This window comes from Coturnix japonica, chromosome 3 (genome assembly GCF_001577835.2).
Source record: "Coturnix japonica isolate 7356 chromosome 3, Coturnix japonica 2.1, whole genome shotgun sequence".
NCBI classification, from domain to species: domain Eukaryota; kingdom Metazoa; phylum Chordata; class Aves; order Galliformes; family Phasianidae; genus Coturnix; species Coturnix japonica.
The window spans coordinates 80,236,533-80,256,399 of NC_029518.1; the positions used below are offsets into that span (position 1 = coordinate 80,236,533).

A 19,867-nucleotide genomic window follows, 5' to 3' on the forward strand; every position below is an offset into this window, starting at 1 on the left:
ATTTATCATTTACAAGACCCATTACTGGAAAGGAGTATTATCAGCCTCAAAGCTGTACTCCTCACTGTGAGAATAGGAAGGACAAACGTTTCTTTTTGTTGCTCATTAAGTCAAGCAGAGGTGTCCAACCCACAGCCCTCTGCCAAACACAGATCAGGAAAGCCCTGAGGACAGAAGCACTGCCATGCCCTACTCCTGGGGCAGGGGAAAGGGCAAGCAGGGGAAAGGGATGAGTGCAAAAGGATTCAACCCACATGTGAGTTTTGTTGTAAAAGGAAGTCTGAAATCCTAAGTACATGGATAAGGCTTAATGACACTGAATCCCAAAGATCAAGAGGCTGCACAAGTCAGAGTGGCCACCAGGACTAACTGGAAGCTAAATATAAGAATACTTTCTTTCCTGCTCAGCCTATCTGTGAACACTGTAGCTGCTTGTATTTAATTTCTGTGGCTACATCCTTTATGTTGCAGTTACTATGAACTGGCTTTCAGGCTACTAATTTTTAATTTTCTCAAAGTGGAAGAACTTTGCATTACACAGCAGTACTCTTCAGAGAAGCCAAGGATGCGTAAATTAGCTTAGGAGCACTTTACAACAAGATGCTGCTTGAGAGAAGGATCTGCCCACTTAGAGTGCTCCTTGGCACGCAGCAAGAGAGGGATGCACACTTGGGTATTCTGGATCCATTGGGAATCTGTAACAGGAACAAAATTCTGACTTCACTGAGGAAGTAGCACAGAACAACACTACTTGGTCATTTCTGTGACACACCAAGAAAAAAAGAAAGAAAGGAGGGGAAAAATAAAAAATGTGTAAATGGTTTATAATTAACAGTACTTGATGTTACTTAGCAAGACATTGCTGCACATGATTGATGATTAATAGAATCAGAGAATCGTCTGAGTCGGAAGGGACCCTTAAAGGCCATCTAGACCCCCACCCACACCCCCACACTCCACAATGAACAGAGACATCTACAGCTAGATCAGGTTGCTCAGAGCCCTGTCCAACCTGATCTCGAATGTCCCCAGGGACAGAGGGCCTACCACCTCTCTGGGCAATCTGCTCCAATGCTTCTGATTGAAGCACTGATGTTATTTATCTGGACTTCAGTAAGGCCTTTGACACACTCTCTCATAATATCTTCCTCTCTAAATTGGAAAGATACAGATTTGATGGTTGGACTGTCCAATAGATGAGGTTGTGAGACCATACACAGAGAACAGTAATACTACTGAACAAAGTGTTGTCAACATGACATTTCTAAGAGCAATTGGCAGCTACATGGCAAATTATGAACCGAGGAAAGCTTTTAAAACAAAAAATAGCAAAACAACAAATGCACAGTGAATGGAGAAGCTATATGGAAATGGACTGACATACATTTTTAAAGGGACACTGCACTGAAGCTGCAGGTGGCTTGAAAGAACAAATGGCACTCAAGATAAGTCTATTGAACATTCCCTGGCCTAGGCTGCTGAAATTGCCCTGGGATTTTTCTGCAAATGTCTGGCTGGTAGGATGAGAAGTGATTGAAATGGAATTATGAGCAGGAACAAGACAGCTGATTGGGCTTAACCCAGCAATGGGGACTCTGAAGGGTGATTTAGCATTTAAATGCAAATGCTAGCATGCCAGGTAGCACCACAGTGAGCTGTGTCTCAGCCACACAGGCTTTCTTTAGAAACTCACAAAACTATTTGAGCAGGTAGACTGGGCAGGAAATATAATTAAGAATATTTATTTTTTTTAATTCTTCTTTTTCTCAGGAGTGTAGAACATTAGATTCCTTGTTCTTTAGGAATATGTGTGGAAGGTCCAGCAAACAGTGAGAAAGCTTGAATGACATTCAATAGTTTACACTCACTGTGGCTTAATCACTGTACAGTAAGAGATGCTTTGGTGCTGGCAGGGAGATAAAGTCTGCCTGTACTTGCATCTCTGCATTAAGTTCCTGCATATTTCATGATATTTCAAATGACTTTGAATCTTCTCACAGACATTTGTGAAGAGAGGAACTTGAAGATCCATGTGACAGCTCATGCAAACTCCCTAAACTTCACTTTGTTAGGAAGCCATGGTAGAAAACAATGGCAGGATAATAACATTTTGTTGAAATAAAAACTACTTAAGAAAACAAAGTACTAGTAACATTAAAACCCCAAGACTGACAATAATACACATGATGACAAGACAGTATATGGTGGAAAAAAATACAAGTATTGTGTTGTACTGTCGGAATAATACAAATATAGTTGGAATAGATAGCCAGAGAGTGTCTCAAGAAAAGGACTCACCAAATTCCTTCAGTTAGGAAAGGGTGCTCACTGGTGTCAAGGATCACCAAAGAACCCCACAAAGGAGTAATCTCCAGAAAGAGATGCTACCTCAGTGGTGGTCCCTTAAATGGGATTTGGAAGAGGTGGGGTCAAGCTCTACTCCTGGGAACACAGCTGAATTACCTTCACCTGTGCTTCTGCAGCTGACTCATCGCTTGCCTCAGATGGTTCAACAGAGGTTCAGGCTGTGATCAACCATTTCCCTTACAGGCACAAAGATTTCTCTTCTAATAGCTACATCATTTTTAGAGGTTTTCTACTGAGGGCATGCTCTCCTTCATCAAAGCAACAGAATAATCTATTTTGTACTGAAATTCTGTGCAATGGGACATCAGTTCCTGCATTTCACTTTTCCCTCAATTTTTAAAATAAATGATGTTTTTATAACTTATGAAGACTAATTCATTAAAAATTTTGAATAACTTCAAGATATTCTGAAGGTTAAATAATTTACATTTGATGATTTACTATAATTTATTAGTCAGAATGAGGAAAGCCACTAGGGATTTTTGAATACTTTGGTAGTCAGCGCTACATCCAAAACACCAGTCAAGAAATTCTCAGAAGTATATGTCTCTCCAATATAATTACTACAACATCTTTCTCACAGACACATAACATTGTTGTTATAACAGAGACAAAACCGAAATGACATTTAGTCTGACCCAGTCCAGACGTCCTTTTGTTCTCAGGTTTCAAGATTTTCAATTTATATTCCTAATCAAGCATTCTGAACGTTGAAGGACAGACATCTCAGTGAATCATTTGGTGTTTTTTGGCAAAATCTTATTTCATTAATTATGTTGAATATTTCAAAAGTATGAATTGCCAGAGCTTGGTGTAAGATAAAAAGGAAGCTCCTAATGTCTAATACTAAAATGTATATTAAAAGAGAGCTTCTCTTTACTAGAGTTTCTAGTAATAGTAATAGTAATTAATAGCAATAGTAATAGTAATAGTAATAGTAATAGTAATAGTAATAGTAATAGTAATAGTCTCGTGCGGGTTGGAAGGGACCTTAGAGATCATCGAGTCCAACCCCCGGGATTCGAGCCTCTATGTAGCAAAGTGGCACTTCTACCACTTGAGCCACAGGGGGGATTTGAACACTGGGCCCCGGTGTTTGCAAGGTGGCATTCCTACCACTGCGCCACCAGGCCACACTTTTCTGGACTCTTATAGGCTACAATATTTTTTCTACTTTATTCAAGTAGGAATAATGAGAAGAAATGTTAAACTGGTTGACAGCAGAATAGTTCAGACCTATGTTACAATCATTACATAAAGCAAAAGTGCTGCTACTGGCAGATTAAAACCTGAGATGTACCTTCACACTGTGAGGTACCAAAATGACTATTTTCTTCAATACATGGGAAACCAAAGCACAAAAAAATGCGGAAACTTCCACTGTCTGACACGTATACCACAGACAAAGAGCAAGTCAACATTTTTTCAGGTTGAGAATCAGATTATATATTTAGCTTCTAAGCTGAAATCTAACTCAGCTTGCCTTCTGATTCCAGCTGTCACAGGATAATTTTATTACAATGAGAATATAACAAAATTCCCAGCTGTGATCATTACATTTCTACAGGAAAACATGAACAAGATATGACCATGGTGATTTTAAAAGATCTTTTCTATTCCAGAAAGTGGTCTTCCACTAAGTGATTTCAAGGCCTCCTAATAAGCATGTGTCACCGCAAATTGTTCCTGGGGAAAGGGTGAAGTGACACTACTCAAAATAAGGGTATACAAATTCTAGAGAATTTGGCATATTTGTTAGGAAATATTGTCTATTTTTCATTCAGATACTTTAATGAGTAAGAAATACGTATTTGTATTAAAAATGTGCACATAATTATTAGATAGTTTCACAACCTGGAAACTAACCAAGTATTTTATATTCCTGAACTCCAGTGATGGGTGAGTTTCAGAATAACTTTACCATTTGAAAAAGGGATTGCAAAGATCACACAGCTGTAGAATAATGGTATGAAATATGTGTCCTGAAGTTCTTGAAACACCAAAAAGACTCCACCTAATTATTTATTAATTTATGATTTATTTTAATCTCATGATCCCCTGATATATGACTTACAAATATTTAACTGCAGGATTTAACAACAGTTCTTTTAAAGAATGCAGTGTGTTTCTTTTACTTTGAAACTTGATGATGAATCTTCATTAAAACTAGATAGAGTGCACAGTCAAGATAAGTAAAGACCAGCAGAACAGTGTCATTACAAATGATGTACATCTAAAGAGACTAAAGAATGAGAGGCATTCATTCTTTCAACTCCATTCAGCTCAGAGAAAATTACAACCAGAATGGATAAATTGTCAATGAAACTTACTGCCCTCCTAAAAACTGAAATCCCAGCTTGAAAATGAGCCTGTGCCTCTCTAGAGTATAGAGAGAATGAAAATGTAGCTATAAATAATATTTGGAACAATTTTGCTGTGTTGAAATGTTTGCTGATATTCTATAAGTCTATTTCATCCCTTTTGAAGAACTTTCTATACCTTTTTATGATAAGGAACTATTTGGAAAAGAGAAAGAGGGAAATAGGGAGAGAAGAGGGGGGAGAACAGGGAGGGAAGGAAGGGTGACCCTGCTTGAACAGAGGTTGGGTTAGATGGACCCACAGGTCTCTTTTAGCACCATCATTCTGTGATGTGAAAACAAGACCCAACTACCTGCCATTTTCTGCAATGGAACACCTTGGTTCAGGTGGATCAGAGAGATATGAGCAATGAACTCATTTAACTAGTTGATCTTGAAGTAAACCTTCAAAAGCCTCTGCCATCAATACAAGAATCTGTATGTACATTCGAACACAAAATTTTGTAACTTTAAATCAGGCTCTTAATTGATAAATCAACTGAAAAACAGATATCAATTTGTTCACATCAAAATACAAAGCACAATGTAAAGTACAAAACAGAAAAAGTGTGGATCACATGGTACTGCTGGTATATGAAGGATTACATGACTTTGTCAGACAGAATCTCTTATATCTTTATTCCAGGCACTATTTTTTGTGCAAAGACTCTCTTTAAGATAAATGAAATATTGATTTTAGGTTCAAGCTAGACTCCATTAAGATGCTCTTAAAAAGTCACATTGTGTCTGCAAAGAGTGAAGTTTTATGAACATAAATCAGTTTTCTAATACTCATAAGTGAGCTTTTCATAAGCACCCAAAATAATTCACCCAGCCTCTCTGTGCATCAATAGAACTTGACTGGCTGCCTTCCTAACCACTTTCAGAAGACCTTCCCTGCATGTCTACTATTGAATGTATCACTGATGAATACGTTATACTAGAGACAGACAGTTTCTTTCTGAAAGAGCAGTAGAAATAGCAATCAATAACTTACAGAGGCCTTTTGTGTGTGTTGAAAGTGGACGGCTTAAAAGCATGTTTGAATAAAGAAAGAGCTTCTAGCCAATGCACCACATGGTTTGGAATGCCTCTAAATCTACTATCTTCTAAATCTACTAGATCTATCTATCTACACTGACAGATGCATCTTTAAACTTCAAAAGGTCTTTTAACAGAACGAACCTGGATCTTAGACTGGTGCTAGAACCATAAAATGGTGGGCAGCACAGCTTACATCTCAAAGGGGCACTCTAGCCAGGGCTGCATTGTCCTTCATCCTGTTCTGTTTGTGTGATCATCAGATCTGGAAACCAAACTAATGGAATGAAAAAGTTGATTGCTTGCTTATCTTACTCTCCAAATAGTCCAAAATTTTCCTGCATCTCTGGTATTTCTCTCCAATAGCCTAATCAAGAGAGAGGTGATAACAGGTAGGCAGGTATTGTTATTATTATTGCTAAGCACCGCACAGTCATTTGTTCTACCTGTCCCAGCTGAAACTAAGGCAGCTGGTCATACCAAGGGAGGTATAATGAAAAACAAAGCCTGGCAACTAGTACTATATGTGTGTTTGACAGCTACTTCATTATTAAAACAGAATCTGAAAAAATGGATGGCATCAAAGCTGCTGTTATGCTCATTTACATTCTATTGCTCCCTGCAGTTGTCACTTGTGAGGTCTGTCCACTGAGAAAATTTGGTGCCCAGGTAATAGGTTAATTTTTTTGTTACCCTGCTCTTCTGGAGTAAACTCTAACAGCCACTCTGAAACTGCATAGAAACTTATGGGAACTCAGTTATAAGCATACACAGATGGCTTACCTTCATCTATACTTCAATATCAAATTGACTGTCAAAAACATGAGCATGTTTGTAATAACAAGGGTAATACACAAATGAAAATGCACTGAGAAGCAGCACCCCAAGAGGAAGCAGAGAAGAATCAGAACAGTGAATGAAAAATCCACTTCAAAAATTGCTAATTATTGAAATGCCATCTGTTCCTCTGAACTTCACTCAAAAGCAGAAAGTTTTCCAGTGTAATGGAACAGTTAATTCTTCACAGTTCAGACAGATGAGCGACTCATTATGATTTTTCTCATTCTATCTGGGATTTTTTCCTGGATGAATCATTGTGAAATTATTTACCTTGAAAACACCGCACAGGCAGCCTCCCCCGTGGTGCTGTAGTATTTCTTTGTGTAGGACTGTTGTTTGCATCTTGGCAGGGTCCACCCACTGGACTCCAAACACATATTTTTTTAAAATCCTGCTGCTCTGCTTCAATGTAACTGCATTTATCTCCTGTCAGAACCCATTTTGATTTTGGATACAACCAGCAAGGAAATAAAAGGGAAATGGGGGTGATTTCCAAGCCAACCTGGGTGGAGTAAAGACATCAAGTTCTAATAAAAACATACTCTTGCTTTGGGCTTTCTCAGAGCTTGGCCTGGACTTGCTAAAAAATGTGCAAACAGATCCTGAAAATTTGTTTCAGAAAGAACTGAAACCCAAGAAATGTTCTGATTCTGAGGCAAAATATAACTAGTTTTTGCTTCCCATCCTGGATGAAAACAGAAAAAAAAGTTAAATCACTTTCCTCTTTCCTTCCATCTTTTCTGCCTATCCCCTAATGTCAAGGCTTTCACAAACCTCAGCAAATTTTATTCTCTTGAGATCAGGTAGTTTTAATTTGGTTTTCCATAGGCTGTGTATCACGACAAATAGAAAAATACATGTGCAGGTTGTAAAAGCTCATTTGCCCTGTTTGCATGAGGGTCTTGGTGAGCAGACTTGCACTGACTGACAGTAGACCTTTATGCTCTTAATGGCAGAAAGCACACACCTCAAGCATCTTTTCAAAGAGCAAAGTAGTTCCCATAGATACTGTTAGATGCTATTTAAATTCCAGATACTGTAACATTTCCACATTAGCTTTATGATATTGAGAAAGCATAAAGAAGGTCTTGAGTTACGGACTCCCTAGAGCACCAAAAATTAACCCCAGAATAAGGGTAAAATGGTATAACTTTACAAGAGTTGCTTTCCCATGATGGGGTTTGTTTCATGTGCTTTTGGTGTTTCTTTCAAGTCAGGATGACCATTTGAGCAGATAAAGAACTAGAGAACTAGTTTTGAGCTCTCTTACCACTAAAGGTGCTTAATATGACCGCCCAGATCCTGGACAGATCTTGCAAACACTGTAAGATATAGATCAGTGCAAAACAATTTGAAACTGAATTAAGCCCAACCCACAGTGCATATGTTTTTGCAGTACTGTTCAATGCAGAGACAAGTCCTACTCTTTTGAAACTTTGAATTTTATGGAATCAATACACACCAAGCATTTGGACGTAGCCATGTTGGTAGCTCAGTGCATGTTCCTTGCATGTACTGAAATATCTCAACAAACCTAGAAAGGTTACTACTTCTTTCAAAGCACTTAGCTCTTCTAAAACTTCTTGTATTATAATTCGCTACAGATTTCAAGTGCTGGAAGTTTTTGTGTCTAAATTCAGTTTATCATATGACACTAGAAGCCATGCAAGAGATTGTTCTGCAGCAATATGATACATTTTTATAATAGCTCTTTCAGTAGTGAACCACTATAAGTCAAGAACCTAGATTAGTTCAAGAAACATAAACTTAGAGGCAAGGACATCTGTTGTATATAACAACATTAACTGTTCTTGAAGGAATAGCTATTATGCACCTATGCTGATGATAATAGAAGTCTAGTTCTTCATTTTCTAGAAATGAAAGAATGAGAAATAGTCTATTAAAGACAAAGAAATCCCACTGAAAATTCATTTACTGTAATTTAATGGCAGTATTTTCTCCCCATCTATTTAACTCGCCACAGTTGTTTCTTTTGTAGGTAATTTTAGGTCTGATGATTCAAGTTGGCAAGTGCCCTTTGGAATAATTGAAAAGTGACTAAGAGAGGCAGAGGGTATTTCATTTCTCCACATGCCAATAGCAGCAATATCTCTATTTTAGAAAATACTTAGGCCAAAGAGTTCTCAAGCCCATAGAGGTCTGTAGCAATGCTGATGAGAGGGGATGTGTGGTAGTAGGCAGTTTCTACAGACAGAAGTAGCTAAGGGAGTGTTAGGACTGGAAAGGCCTCTAACTACTAATTACTTTCTGGTAAATGGTTTGAGCTATGTCTGGGCTACAAGGATGGCAGTGGGAACAAATACCAGAATGTCTTTTCTGATCTTTCCTGTAGGGCAAAATAAATATCCTTCGGGAATGATAAAGGAACTGGCACTTTTCTGCTCCTGGGTAAAACCATAAGTGGAAGGCAAGCAGGAATTAAACTTGTCTAGATATCATTAGGGAAAAGTTATCTCCTTTTTTGTTTGTTTTTCATTCAATTAAACTATTTAGATTGCACATTTTTAATTGTGATTGTAGGAACAGGAATATGTTGTTTCATTAAAAGCAATTTTTATATTACATAAGATACATAAACTTTAGGAAACCTGCTAATAAAAAATTACTTTCTTGGAAGAGAAAATGATACACAGATACAATTTATGTATGCTAGAATTGGAGACAGTTGTTCTGTAACAGGATGAGACTTCTAGTTACATTAATTTGTACTTTTTTTTATCTACTATGACCATGAGCAATTCTGTGTGAAAAGCACATTACATTTCTAAAGGGATTTGTGACCACAGTACGTATCATAAAGAGATTAACACAACCAATATAACTCCATTTTTTTCAGGCACTGCTGAATCAGTCACCATTAATGCAACAAAACAGTGATGAGATGTAAATAATAGGAGACAGAACTTCCTGCTCTATGAGACATCAAGGTCGTCAGTAGTCTTGGAGACAATTTGCTCTTTGTATAGAGGAGTGTTTGAACTGGGTGGGACTGTACCACTTTTATGATAGCTGCAGTGTGTTCAAGTCAGGAACAAACCACAGCAGAAAGAAAGAAAACATAGGAGATTAATTTTGTATTTCTCTGGAAAGACTCGATGTACAACAGTGGAAGAACAGATACACAAATAAGCATACAGTACAATACTTCAGGTAAAAGGCAGTGGTCATCCCAAAGTAGTTAAAATCAGCTTCTCAATATCGCATTCATTTTGTCCACGTAGAATCCTAAAATAGCCATTTTCTCCCCAATATTTTCCCCACGAATTTGCTGCAATCTAAATAAAAACAAAGGAGGGGGGAAGGTTAGGTATTTTAAAATTCAAGTTGCAAATTTTAAAGGTAATTGCTTATTATAGTTCAATAAAAAAGTTTCTCAGATTTAGTGAGAATCAAAATGCATATTTCTACTCATTTATTCCTTTTTGTTTTGATCAAAATTTTAGTTCCAAAGTCAGAGTTAATAATGGACTACTATTGCTATTAGGCTTTCTGATTTACTGACAAAGAAATTATTAGGTAATCTAAATATCACCTGGAGGAAATGGTAATTTAAATAATATTGGTGAAAATTCAAATTAATGTTAAACTGTTAACACTAGTTTGATAACATTAATATGTAAACATACGCTAAAGAGACACAAGAAATGAAAAACTGGGTTTTAATAAATCAGGCTTCATTCAGGTTGTTATTGATATTCTGGGAAATTCAGCTTCTAATGAAGTCAGAAACCTTAGATGTCAGTAGAACCAACAACCACAGACCCTGCCATCAGCTATACGAACACCAAATTACCTTCTGCTGAGTACCAGAATAATGGTATGAGCTGTAAATCTCAACCAAAATGATAAATCTGACTGACTTTAAATTGCTGAAGGCTACATTTAATTTTTTTGCTGACACCTGGAAGACATTTTGCAATGCTGTTTAAATAAATAGATTGTCTTCTCAGAATGCTTTCCCAAATAATATTGACTGATATTGTTTAGTTTCATTTTCAGACATCAAAAAGAAGTTTTCTTGGGAAATCTGAAAAAGAGTTGTAGGAGAAAACACAGATATGGGTATAAGCAGATCAGATCAAGTAGGCTTTGAAATTGAAGAATATCATGCTGTAGTTCAAGGGTCAACAGGATAAAACTTTGCCAGAAAGGGGATAGAATTGTGCAGGAGACTGAAAGGTGAATGGAAAACAACAGCAACAGCAGATACTAAAAGAGGAAATGAAAGAAGGTTTTTTAAAAAATAATCTGTATTGTAGACATGTTGGCTCCTTCTTCAAAACAGAGTACTAAAGACTCACCCAGAACTTCTGTTTTTGTCCATTTTTGCCAGGTAAATATCCCCACCTGTTACAAGAGATGGTACAAATGAGGCATTTGATCACATTTTGCTGCTTTAAACAAGCAACCAAAAAAGCTAAGGATAGTTGTCCTAGTACCAGGGATGAAACAGCATGACTAATTGATGCCTCCACTGATGAAAATAAAGACATTTGTTCTCTTAGACACAAGTCAAATTGCCAGCAGGGACCAGAAAAACTTCTGAGCACAAGTGTGCCTTTAGTTTCTCATTGCAATGATCTAATGTTTTCACTGACAGAATCCCTCCTCTGGAGAGCTTGCCAGCTGAACTAATCGAACTGTGTAGGAGTATTTGAATTAACACGAACTCATTTCAATTCAGCTTAAGATCTGTAGAAACTTTTTTTTTTCAAGATCTCATCCAACGTCTTTACAAATATAGCTGGTAAACTGGGACTAAAAGTGTTCCTGGCTGCAATCAGCTCAGATTGAATTGCTGACAACCTAATTTGGTTTGCTGCACAGAGAGGGAAATGACCTGTAAACCTGATATTTCTCTGACATCTTTCAGGACATGCTAAATGTCATGGCAATATCCATGAAACCACACAAAGACTGTCACCTCCTCTGAGTGACGGATGTTTTGTAGTTGCAGCTGAATGACTCAGTGCTCTGAGATGATAAACATCACTTTGCATATGTATACGGTAAGCAGAGGGCCCAAAGCCATTGACTGGGTATAGTTCGATTAGTCAATGCTACATTGCATGCCTTAGGTGGATGCGTATGTTTGCACATCTACTGTCTGCCTAAAGAACTCTGCTGGCTTTTTTGATTTACAAGGGGAATACTTGTTTAGTTACTGTTCACGGGCCATGATGCTGGCTGCCTGCTAAAGGGGACAAATAAAACGAAAACCAAAGGTGTGAACAATACAGTTTTTTTCACAATATAAATTAATCATAAAATGTAAAAAAATTATTGCACCAGTATCTGCTGCAGTATGTGACCGACTGAAATAATTTGGCTGTATTTATGGTACTCCAACCACTTTGAAAGGCAGTTAGCAAAAACACAACAAGAAATCCCATGATGTGGATGGGAAAATCTGGATTTTCATATCATCTTTATAAAAAACAGCCACAGAGGCATCAGTTCTCCTGGGTTAACAGTAATGATCTGTGTGGAACAGCTAGCTGTACTTCTAGTCAAAAGGGAAAACAAAAAAGCAAAAAAAAAAAGACAAATTTAAAACCCCAGGTTCCAAATCTTTCCGAATAACAGTTGATATGAAGAGACACTGAGCAGGATAAGCTCACAGTTTTTCACTGTAGTACCATGACTGGGTCTGAACTGAGAAACTAGGGATCTTTCCAGCCTCATTTGAGCCCAGGACCTCAATGTCCTTCTCCTTGACAGAGACTCTGCAGGAAAGACATCCTGCAGCGTGTAACTGTCTCCTCATCTAACCACATGCTCTGCCTGTTGATTTTTGCTGTTTCAATTTCCTTCAAACTCCACTGGCTGTATGACTGCAGGTTAGAGGTAAAATCCCACTGTGGCAAGTCATATTGCTGTTTGTTTTCCAGACACTGCCAATCATGGGCTCAATACTACCAGAAAAGAAGTACAGAACAATTAGATTAAAATGTTCACTTTGGAAATAAAAGCTTTGTGACTGGCATACAGTGGAAGTCTGGATTACAGTTGTGATCCCAGCTGTAGATACTACTCACTCAATGCAAGAAATCATAGAAACAATATTGGTGATAATGACCACTTACTGTAATTGTTCTAAGAAAGTTTTCATGATGCTTTTTATTTGCACTACCATGTGAAAGTTTAGAGATTATTAATAATCATTATTTCTTTGCCAAATGTGCTTCTGATACAAGTAGTCATGACCATACATTTAAATATATATACATATATTCATTTAATCATATCCGATTGAGATTTACTTGTGGCCATTTTACTAAAAAATTACATCGGTTGCAGTTTGAAAGTCCAATACTTACATCAGTCTTATGGGCAGATGAAAATTTCCTTGTATTTATGTTCTTGTATTCCTACATTTAGTACATTGTCACTCTCATTTATCAGAGTGCTATGATGACCAGCTCTAAGTCTTGCATCTTAAATTTCTGCCACTAACGTTATTTTCTAAAAAATCCCAAATTTTATTCTTATGTATTGGTAGAAACATATTGATTCTCAGAAATGTTTCTAACTAGAAGAAAATATAGACAACAAAATAGAAATGGGTCTTTTTTTTTTTTCCTAATCTTTGACAATAATGTAGCAATGAGTTTAATTTCCTGTATTTTATTCTACCTAATTGTGTACAAATAGCAATACTTGATATATGCTTTCTATCCTACAGTTTAGAAAGAAGAGCTGCTTATTCAGTAATTCATACCCACATTGATTCACTTAAGTACACTAAATAAAACTAAAGTATACAATAGTGCCTCCAGTAGGTCAAGAGAAGGGACTGCTCTCCCTTATTGGTGCAGTCTGTCTAGTTATGGACACTCACAAACAGGAAGGACATGAACAGACTGGAGCAAAACCAGTAGTACCCCACTGAAGTGTTTGGATCTGGAGCATGGGATGTACAAGAGGCTGAGGGAAATGGCTCAGTAGAGCTTGCTCAGAGATGATCTTTTTGTTGTCTCCAGTTTTATAAAATAGAGGCACAGAGAAGACAGACAGACTCTTCTAAGGTATGCATAGCCAATAGACAGAAGTTCATGGTCATGGTTTTCAGCAAGAGTAGTTGTAATTGGACATCAACAAAATAAAGTATTTTACAACACGAGTCCCTAGTAGAATGAGAGATTGTGGAATATCAGTCTTCAGATACACTCCAAGGTTATGGGATTCAGAAGCTCCAGGAACCTGAATGAAGTCTGTAACTGTTTCTTTGAGCCGGGGGATTGAACTGGATGAACTTCAGATGTCCTTTTGAGCCTAAACTACTTAATAATCTCAGCAACTGGACCTAAATTGGCCCTGCTTATCTGCCATTCCATGAAGTTATTTTGTATTCAGTATATAGATCTTCTGTAACAGTTGTATAGCACAGCAGGCTAAAGACTGTGATGAGGCAGGTAATTTTGTCAGTTTTTTAACAGCTGTAGTTAAAGAACAGATGATAATGTTGGTTCATTGTTTACTGTTCAAAACCAGTCTTGAGGTTAGTGCATGAATCAGGAGTAAGACTTAGCAGGAAAGGTGGAACAGACTAACTCCACAGATGCTCATCTTTAGTGGCAGCAAATGCAGCATGGAGCAGGACATTTTGACAAAGCTTTTCCTAAATCTTGGCATGGTTGGTTCAGGCTCACTCTAAAGGCTGGCTGAGATTCACCAGTTCTCATTTCTCCCAGGCTAATGTGCTTCTCTCCATCTGAAAAGCACTGAGCTGTAAGGTAAACAGCTGCTGTTTTGTGAAATTCGCTAGATATATACTGTTCAGTGTTGCAGCATTTTGGGTCCTGTGCCAATTTGATTTGACATCTTGCCTGTGGGAATGCATATCAGCTCCTGCTAAGAGCATTTCTGGAGACTTCCTGGTTCATTCATATTTGTATAGCTTTTAAAGAAGAAGCAGTTATTTCCAAAAACACCTAAGTGAAAGCTATTTCTGCTGTAGTACCTTTAGAAAAGGAGGAAATATTTTCCAAATAGATTTCTCAGCTTTCTAAATGAGTCTTCCCAGCAGAAATATTTCATTAAATCTTTTAAATTTCTCTTCTGTTTTCATGCCTATAATGTTATGCTTTGGTAGTTTCCATAATTTCAGTCTTACTGATAAAATAAATTCATTGCATATTGTATCCCTTGGTTCTACCTATCACACCTTATGGCAAGCAAGCACAACTTCCACTTTAAGCTTAATTTAAGTTTAGTTTCCTCAGAGAAAAAGAATCCCTAAGTATCTTTTTTGCTATGAAGTCAAGTGTCTGAGGGTGAATTTCCTGAGTCATAAAAATTCATAATTTAAATGAATAATAAATTCAGCTTAATTTTAGCTGCTCTTTTACCTGCTGCTGTAAGTACTTCTGCTTGAAGTATGAACAAAAACTAACAGACAAATTCGTTAAAAAGAAACATAAAATATTCAGTAATCTGAAAAAAATAAAAGTCCAAGGGGATGTGAAACTTGTAAAACTCACAGCCATCCACTGGGATGAATAGAAATTGGATGGTATGTTATTTCAAACATTCAGAAATCAATCATGTATCAATTGAGTTTACATTCTATGCATTTTCATAATTAAACCGAAGTCCGTGTTTTTACTATATCTGGGTCATCACTGAAATGTGACTTCTTTATTTCTTTTGTATTTTAAAACACACACTAGTTGCAAAGATCTGTTCACTTGCCTAAGCGCAGGTGTGTAGAGCCACTTGAGATGCCCTTGGATGCCTCAAACATCCACATGGCAGACATGACAAGGGAGCCACAAGAAATCTGTGTCCTTTTGGAAATGTAACCAAGTAGCAACTTCTTTCCACTGCTGCAAGCACCAAATACCACTGAGGGTACTAAAATACCCACAAGCAGGTAGAACTGAGTTGCCCTCCAGGCTCCATTACCTATGCTGACTATATCACCATCTCTAAATTGACAGTTTGGAAATGTAACATGTCATGTCTACCATCAGAAAAATAACTTTAGGCATTCAAATCTCAAGCTGAATCTGGACATGTGTGCAAGTGGTGTCCTTTATGGGTCAGTGCTGGAAATTATACTTTTCATCAGTGACATCAACAGTGGGATCAAGTGCACCCTCAGCAAGTTTGCAGATGACACCAAGCCATGTGGTGCAGTTGACACACTTGAAGGACAGGATACCATTCAGAGAGGCCTAGGCTTGAGCAATAGACCCAGGAGAACCTCATGAGGTTCAACAACCTGGCTTACGGCAACCCTTGCTGTCAGTGCAATATGAGGAATGTAAAGATGGAACAGAGCCCTCCCAGAAAAGACCAGAGGATACTGGTGGATGGTAAGCTGGACATGAGCCAGCAGCATGCCCTTGCAGCCCAGAAAGCAAACTATATCCCGGGCTGCATCCAAAGAAGTGTGGCCAGAAGGCTGGGAGGTGATACTGCCACTCTGCTCTGCACTGGTGAGGTCTCGCCTTGAGTTCTGCATCCAGATGTGGAGTCTTCAGTATAGGAGAGTTGTGGACCTATTGGAGCACATCCAGAGGAAGGCCACAAAAATGATCCAAAGGATGGAACACCTCTCCTATGAGGACAGGACAAGAGAGCTGAGGCTGTTTAGCCTGGAGAAGAGAAGGCTCTGCAGAGAACTGAAAGTGAACTTGAAATATCTAAATGGGGGCTATAAGAAGGAAGGTGACATACATGTTAGCAGGGTCTGTGGTGGCAGGAAAAGGGGAAATGGTTTCAAATTCAAAGAGGGTAGATTTGGACTGGACATAAGGAATAAGTATTTTACAATAGAAGTGGTAAGACCCAGACACAGGTTGTCTAGAGAGGTAGCAGAAGCACTGTCCTTGGAGACATTCAAGGTCAGGCTGGATGGGGCCAGAGCAACCTGATGTAGCTGTAGGTGCCCCTGGTCATTGCAGGGGAGTTGGACTGGATGGCCCTTAAATGTCTCTTCTAGCTCAAACAATTATATGATTCTATGAAACATTCTATATATTCTGTTTGTAAGGTTATAGACTTCTCTCATGTTTTGTTTTGTTGCTTTTTCTTTATTTTCTTCTTTCTTTTCCCCCAAATATTTCTGCATTCATGAAGATTTTCAGGTCAAATGGGGCAACTAGAAAACCTTTTATAGCCTCCAATGCAATATAAATCATGTAATTTCTGAATTTATATAAGTTATCAAATATTTCTGGCCCCTTCTATCCCTGAAAAAGTTATTCGTGATCAAACATGACTTCATGTAGTCCAAATTCATAACATCCAATTTATGGGAAATGAGATATTTAGATTAGGAAGAAAGATACTTTGCAATCAAGAGAGAGGTATACCTTTTGAAGATACATCATATCCAAATGCTGAACACAGCCAACACTGATAAAATAGACTAATTTCTCTCCCTAACACTATGTCTTCTATCTAGGCATTGCTATTTCAGTGCCATCATTTTGATCAAAAAGTAACCTATGAAATTTCTTGAACAAAAAGACTGTCTTCCCATAAACTAGATCTACAGAGCAAAAGGATGCAAAGATTACTCAGTCCCTTTAAACTTATTTCAAATCTATTTTAATACAAAAGTTTTCTTTTGTAAGATTCTCACAGTACAGAATCACAGGATCACAGAATGGCCTGGTTTGGAAGGGGCCTCAAGGATGACGAATCTCCAACCCAATCACCACAGGCAGGACCACCAACCTCCCCATTTAATACTAGACCAGGGCCTAACCACTCTCCTAGTGAAGAACTTCCTCCTAACATCCAACCTAAATCTTCCCTCTTTCAACTTAAAACCATTTCCCTGTGTCCTGCTATTTTCAGCCATTTCAAAGAGTTTACTCCCCTCCTGTTTATAGGCTCCCTTCAGGTATTGAACAGCTGCAATTAGGTCACCCCACAGCCTTTTCTCCACGCTGAACAAGCCCAGCTCCCTCAGCCTGTCTTTGTAGGGGAGGTGTTCCAGCCCTCTGATCATCTTTGTGGCCCTCCTCTGGACCCTCTCCAACAGCTGTCTTTCTTGTACTGGGGGCTCCAGACCTGGACACAGTACTCCAGATGGGGCCTCACGAGAGCAGAGTAGAGAGGGACAATCACCTGCCTGTCCCTGCTGGCCACCCCTCTTCTAATGGAGCCCAGGATACCAACTGCTTTCTGAGTTGCAAGAGCACACTGCTGGCTCATGTTAAGTTTTTCATTTTCCAGGACCCCCAGATTCTTCTGTGCAGGGCTACTCTCAAGAATAGCTCCTCCCACTCCATATACCTGCCTGGGATTCCTCCTGCCCAAGTGCAAAACCTTGCACTTTGCTGTGTCGAACCTCATTAGATTCACCTAGGCCCACCTTTCAACTCTGTTGAGGTCACACTGAATGGCATCACTTCCTTCCACTGCATCAACTGCACCACTCAGCTTGGTATCATCAAGGAGTACCTCCTTCTGCAGATAAAAGCGGTCCACAAACACATGCAGTCTGAAAATTTTCATCTAACTCTTCTCCTTGGACTTGGTCATATAACTTCCATGATACTAACAGGCACAATACAAAGATTCGCTGACTAATGTTCTCTGCCAGAAAAATCTTTCAGGAAAGGATTACTGGAACTGGAACTCAAAACTATGATTTTACACCAACTTTTTAGAACAATAGTGAAGTGAAATCACTGGTGTGTTGGTAGTGCCAGTAGTTAAGTTATTCTTAAAAATCTACCTTAATAATTATATGGGAGACAATCTTATGGATTTAACTGCATGAATCTCCATTCTTTTATCTTTTCCTAATGATCTTGTAATATGTTTCTCTTTGCTGTGAAATATTTTGGGGTATTGTTTTGTTGCTTTTTTTAAACTATACTATGTCAATTGTCTGAAATGAAATTAAAGAAATGAAAGAAAATGAACTTATTTTCTATGAAAGAAAGAGGGACCTCATCCCAAGGTTTCTTTAGCCAAGAAGAAAGTGTAGCTTTTGATGGCTTAAGAGGATGCTTCTTTGTTGTCACTGATAACCTGAGATGGAGTGAGTACAAGTGATAAGGAAAATTGGGAGAAAAAAATGCATCTGCAAGGTCAAAAACAAAGGTGGCACTAACTGTAGTCACTGGCATCTTTTTTAAGCCTCTGGACTTTGCACTGTTGAGTCATTTAAATGTGTATTAAAGTGCAGTTGCAATGCCTGAATGTCTTCTCAACACTAAAACACAAGTTTTTGCTTCACGTGTCAATTTTATCTCCATTAGAATGACTCTCTGATAAAAAAAACAATGAATTCAACTCATGCTTTCTTGGGGCGTAGATTTTTCAATTCCATTTTTTCTCTTGCTCTATTGAATTTAAAGTTTCCATTGGATAAAAATAGAAGGGACATCTCTTGGTGTCCTCTTATTAAAGTTCTTTGCTATTCTGAGCATCTATCTAATGTCTGAAAACCTATACTGGTCATGAATCAGTATCTAAGGATTTTAATAAAAGTATACTTGTTCCATCCAAGCTTTAAGGTGACAGTCAGTATATCTGATTGTAGGCAAAGACTTTAGGCTTTTTGAGGCCCTTCTGAATTTTTCATTCTCAAGGGAGAAGCAGATACAGTTCTTTGCATGGAAATACACATCAGATATTGTAGCCTATCACGAATATTGAACTGATGAAGATGAATAAGGCTGAGAGAGAATCTGTCTGAACAGGTTGCAAACATTAGTGATGGATTTTTACTTGGCTATACCTGACTTTGAAAAAAGATATACTTGATTGAGGCAGAACTACTTAAGCCAACATTCTTCCTCCAAAGTTAATAGATTTGGCCATCCTTACGCCATATGCAAATCTGCTCCACTGTTTTCTTTTTTTATAGACACTCAATTTATCTTCTTTAGGATTTAGAAAGCCAGAAGTGTAGAAGAATAAGATAAATAAATAAAATAAATATACATCAAAACTTAAACGTTATGAATTCCAGTCTCCATTACTCATTTTTTCTACTTACCTCACTGACTCTGCAGACAAGACACAGAAACTACTTTAGACATCATACTCTCTCTGTCAGCATGTCAGTCCTGACTTCAGACCACTGGAAACCTGCTTCGCTGTCCACAGAGACAATCTTTACACTCAGACCATCTGCAACTTGCAACACCCTCTGCCTGGCTGCTCCATATTTTTCTTTCTTGTTTCCATACAGTTCTTTTCCCATAATCTCCTTGAGCCTGAGGCCACACACTACATCACTGGCAATGGATTATTTTTTTAGAGGGC

The 19,867-nt window shown here is 38.1% G+C and overlaps 1 protein-coding gene across 2 annotated transcripts in view; it reads right to left on the reverse strand.

Annotated features, from left to right (window-relative positions):
• Nucleotides 1-5,102: 5,102 nt before the first annotated feature.
• The window catches only part of TINAG (tubulointerstitial nephritis antigen), a 47,972-nt gene continuing 33,207 nt past the window's right edge, over nucleotides 5,103-19,867 (reverse strand). For both annotated transcript variants that reach the window (XM_015859253.2, XM_015859252.2), the window contains 2 exons: nucleotides 10,930-10,975; nucleotides 5,103-9,903 (listed from right to left, as the gene is read on the reverse strand). In XM_015859253.2, the coding sequence (XP_015714739.1) occupies nucleotides 9,793-9,903; nucleotides 10,930-10,975 (157 nt within the window). In that variant the 3' untranslated portion in view covers nucleotides 5,103-9,792. The remainder of the gene's footprint in view (nucleotides 9,904-10,929; nucleotides 10,976-19,867) is intronic.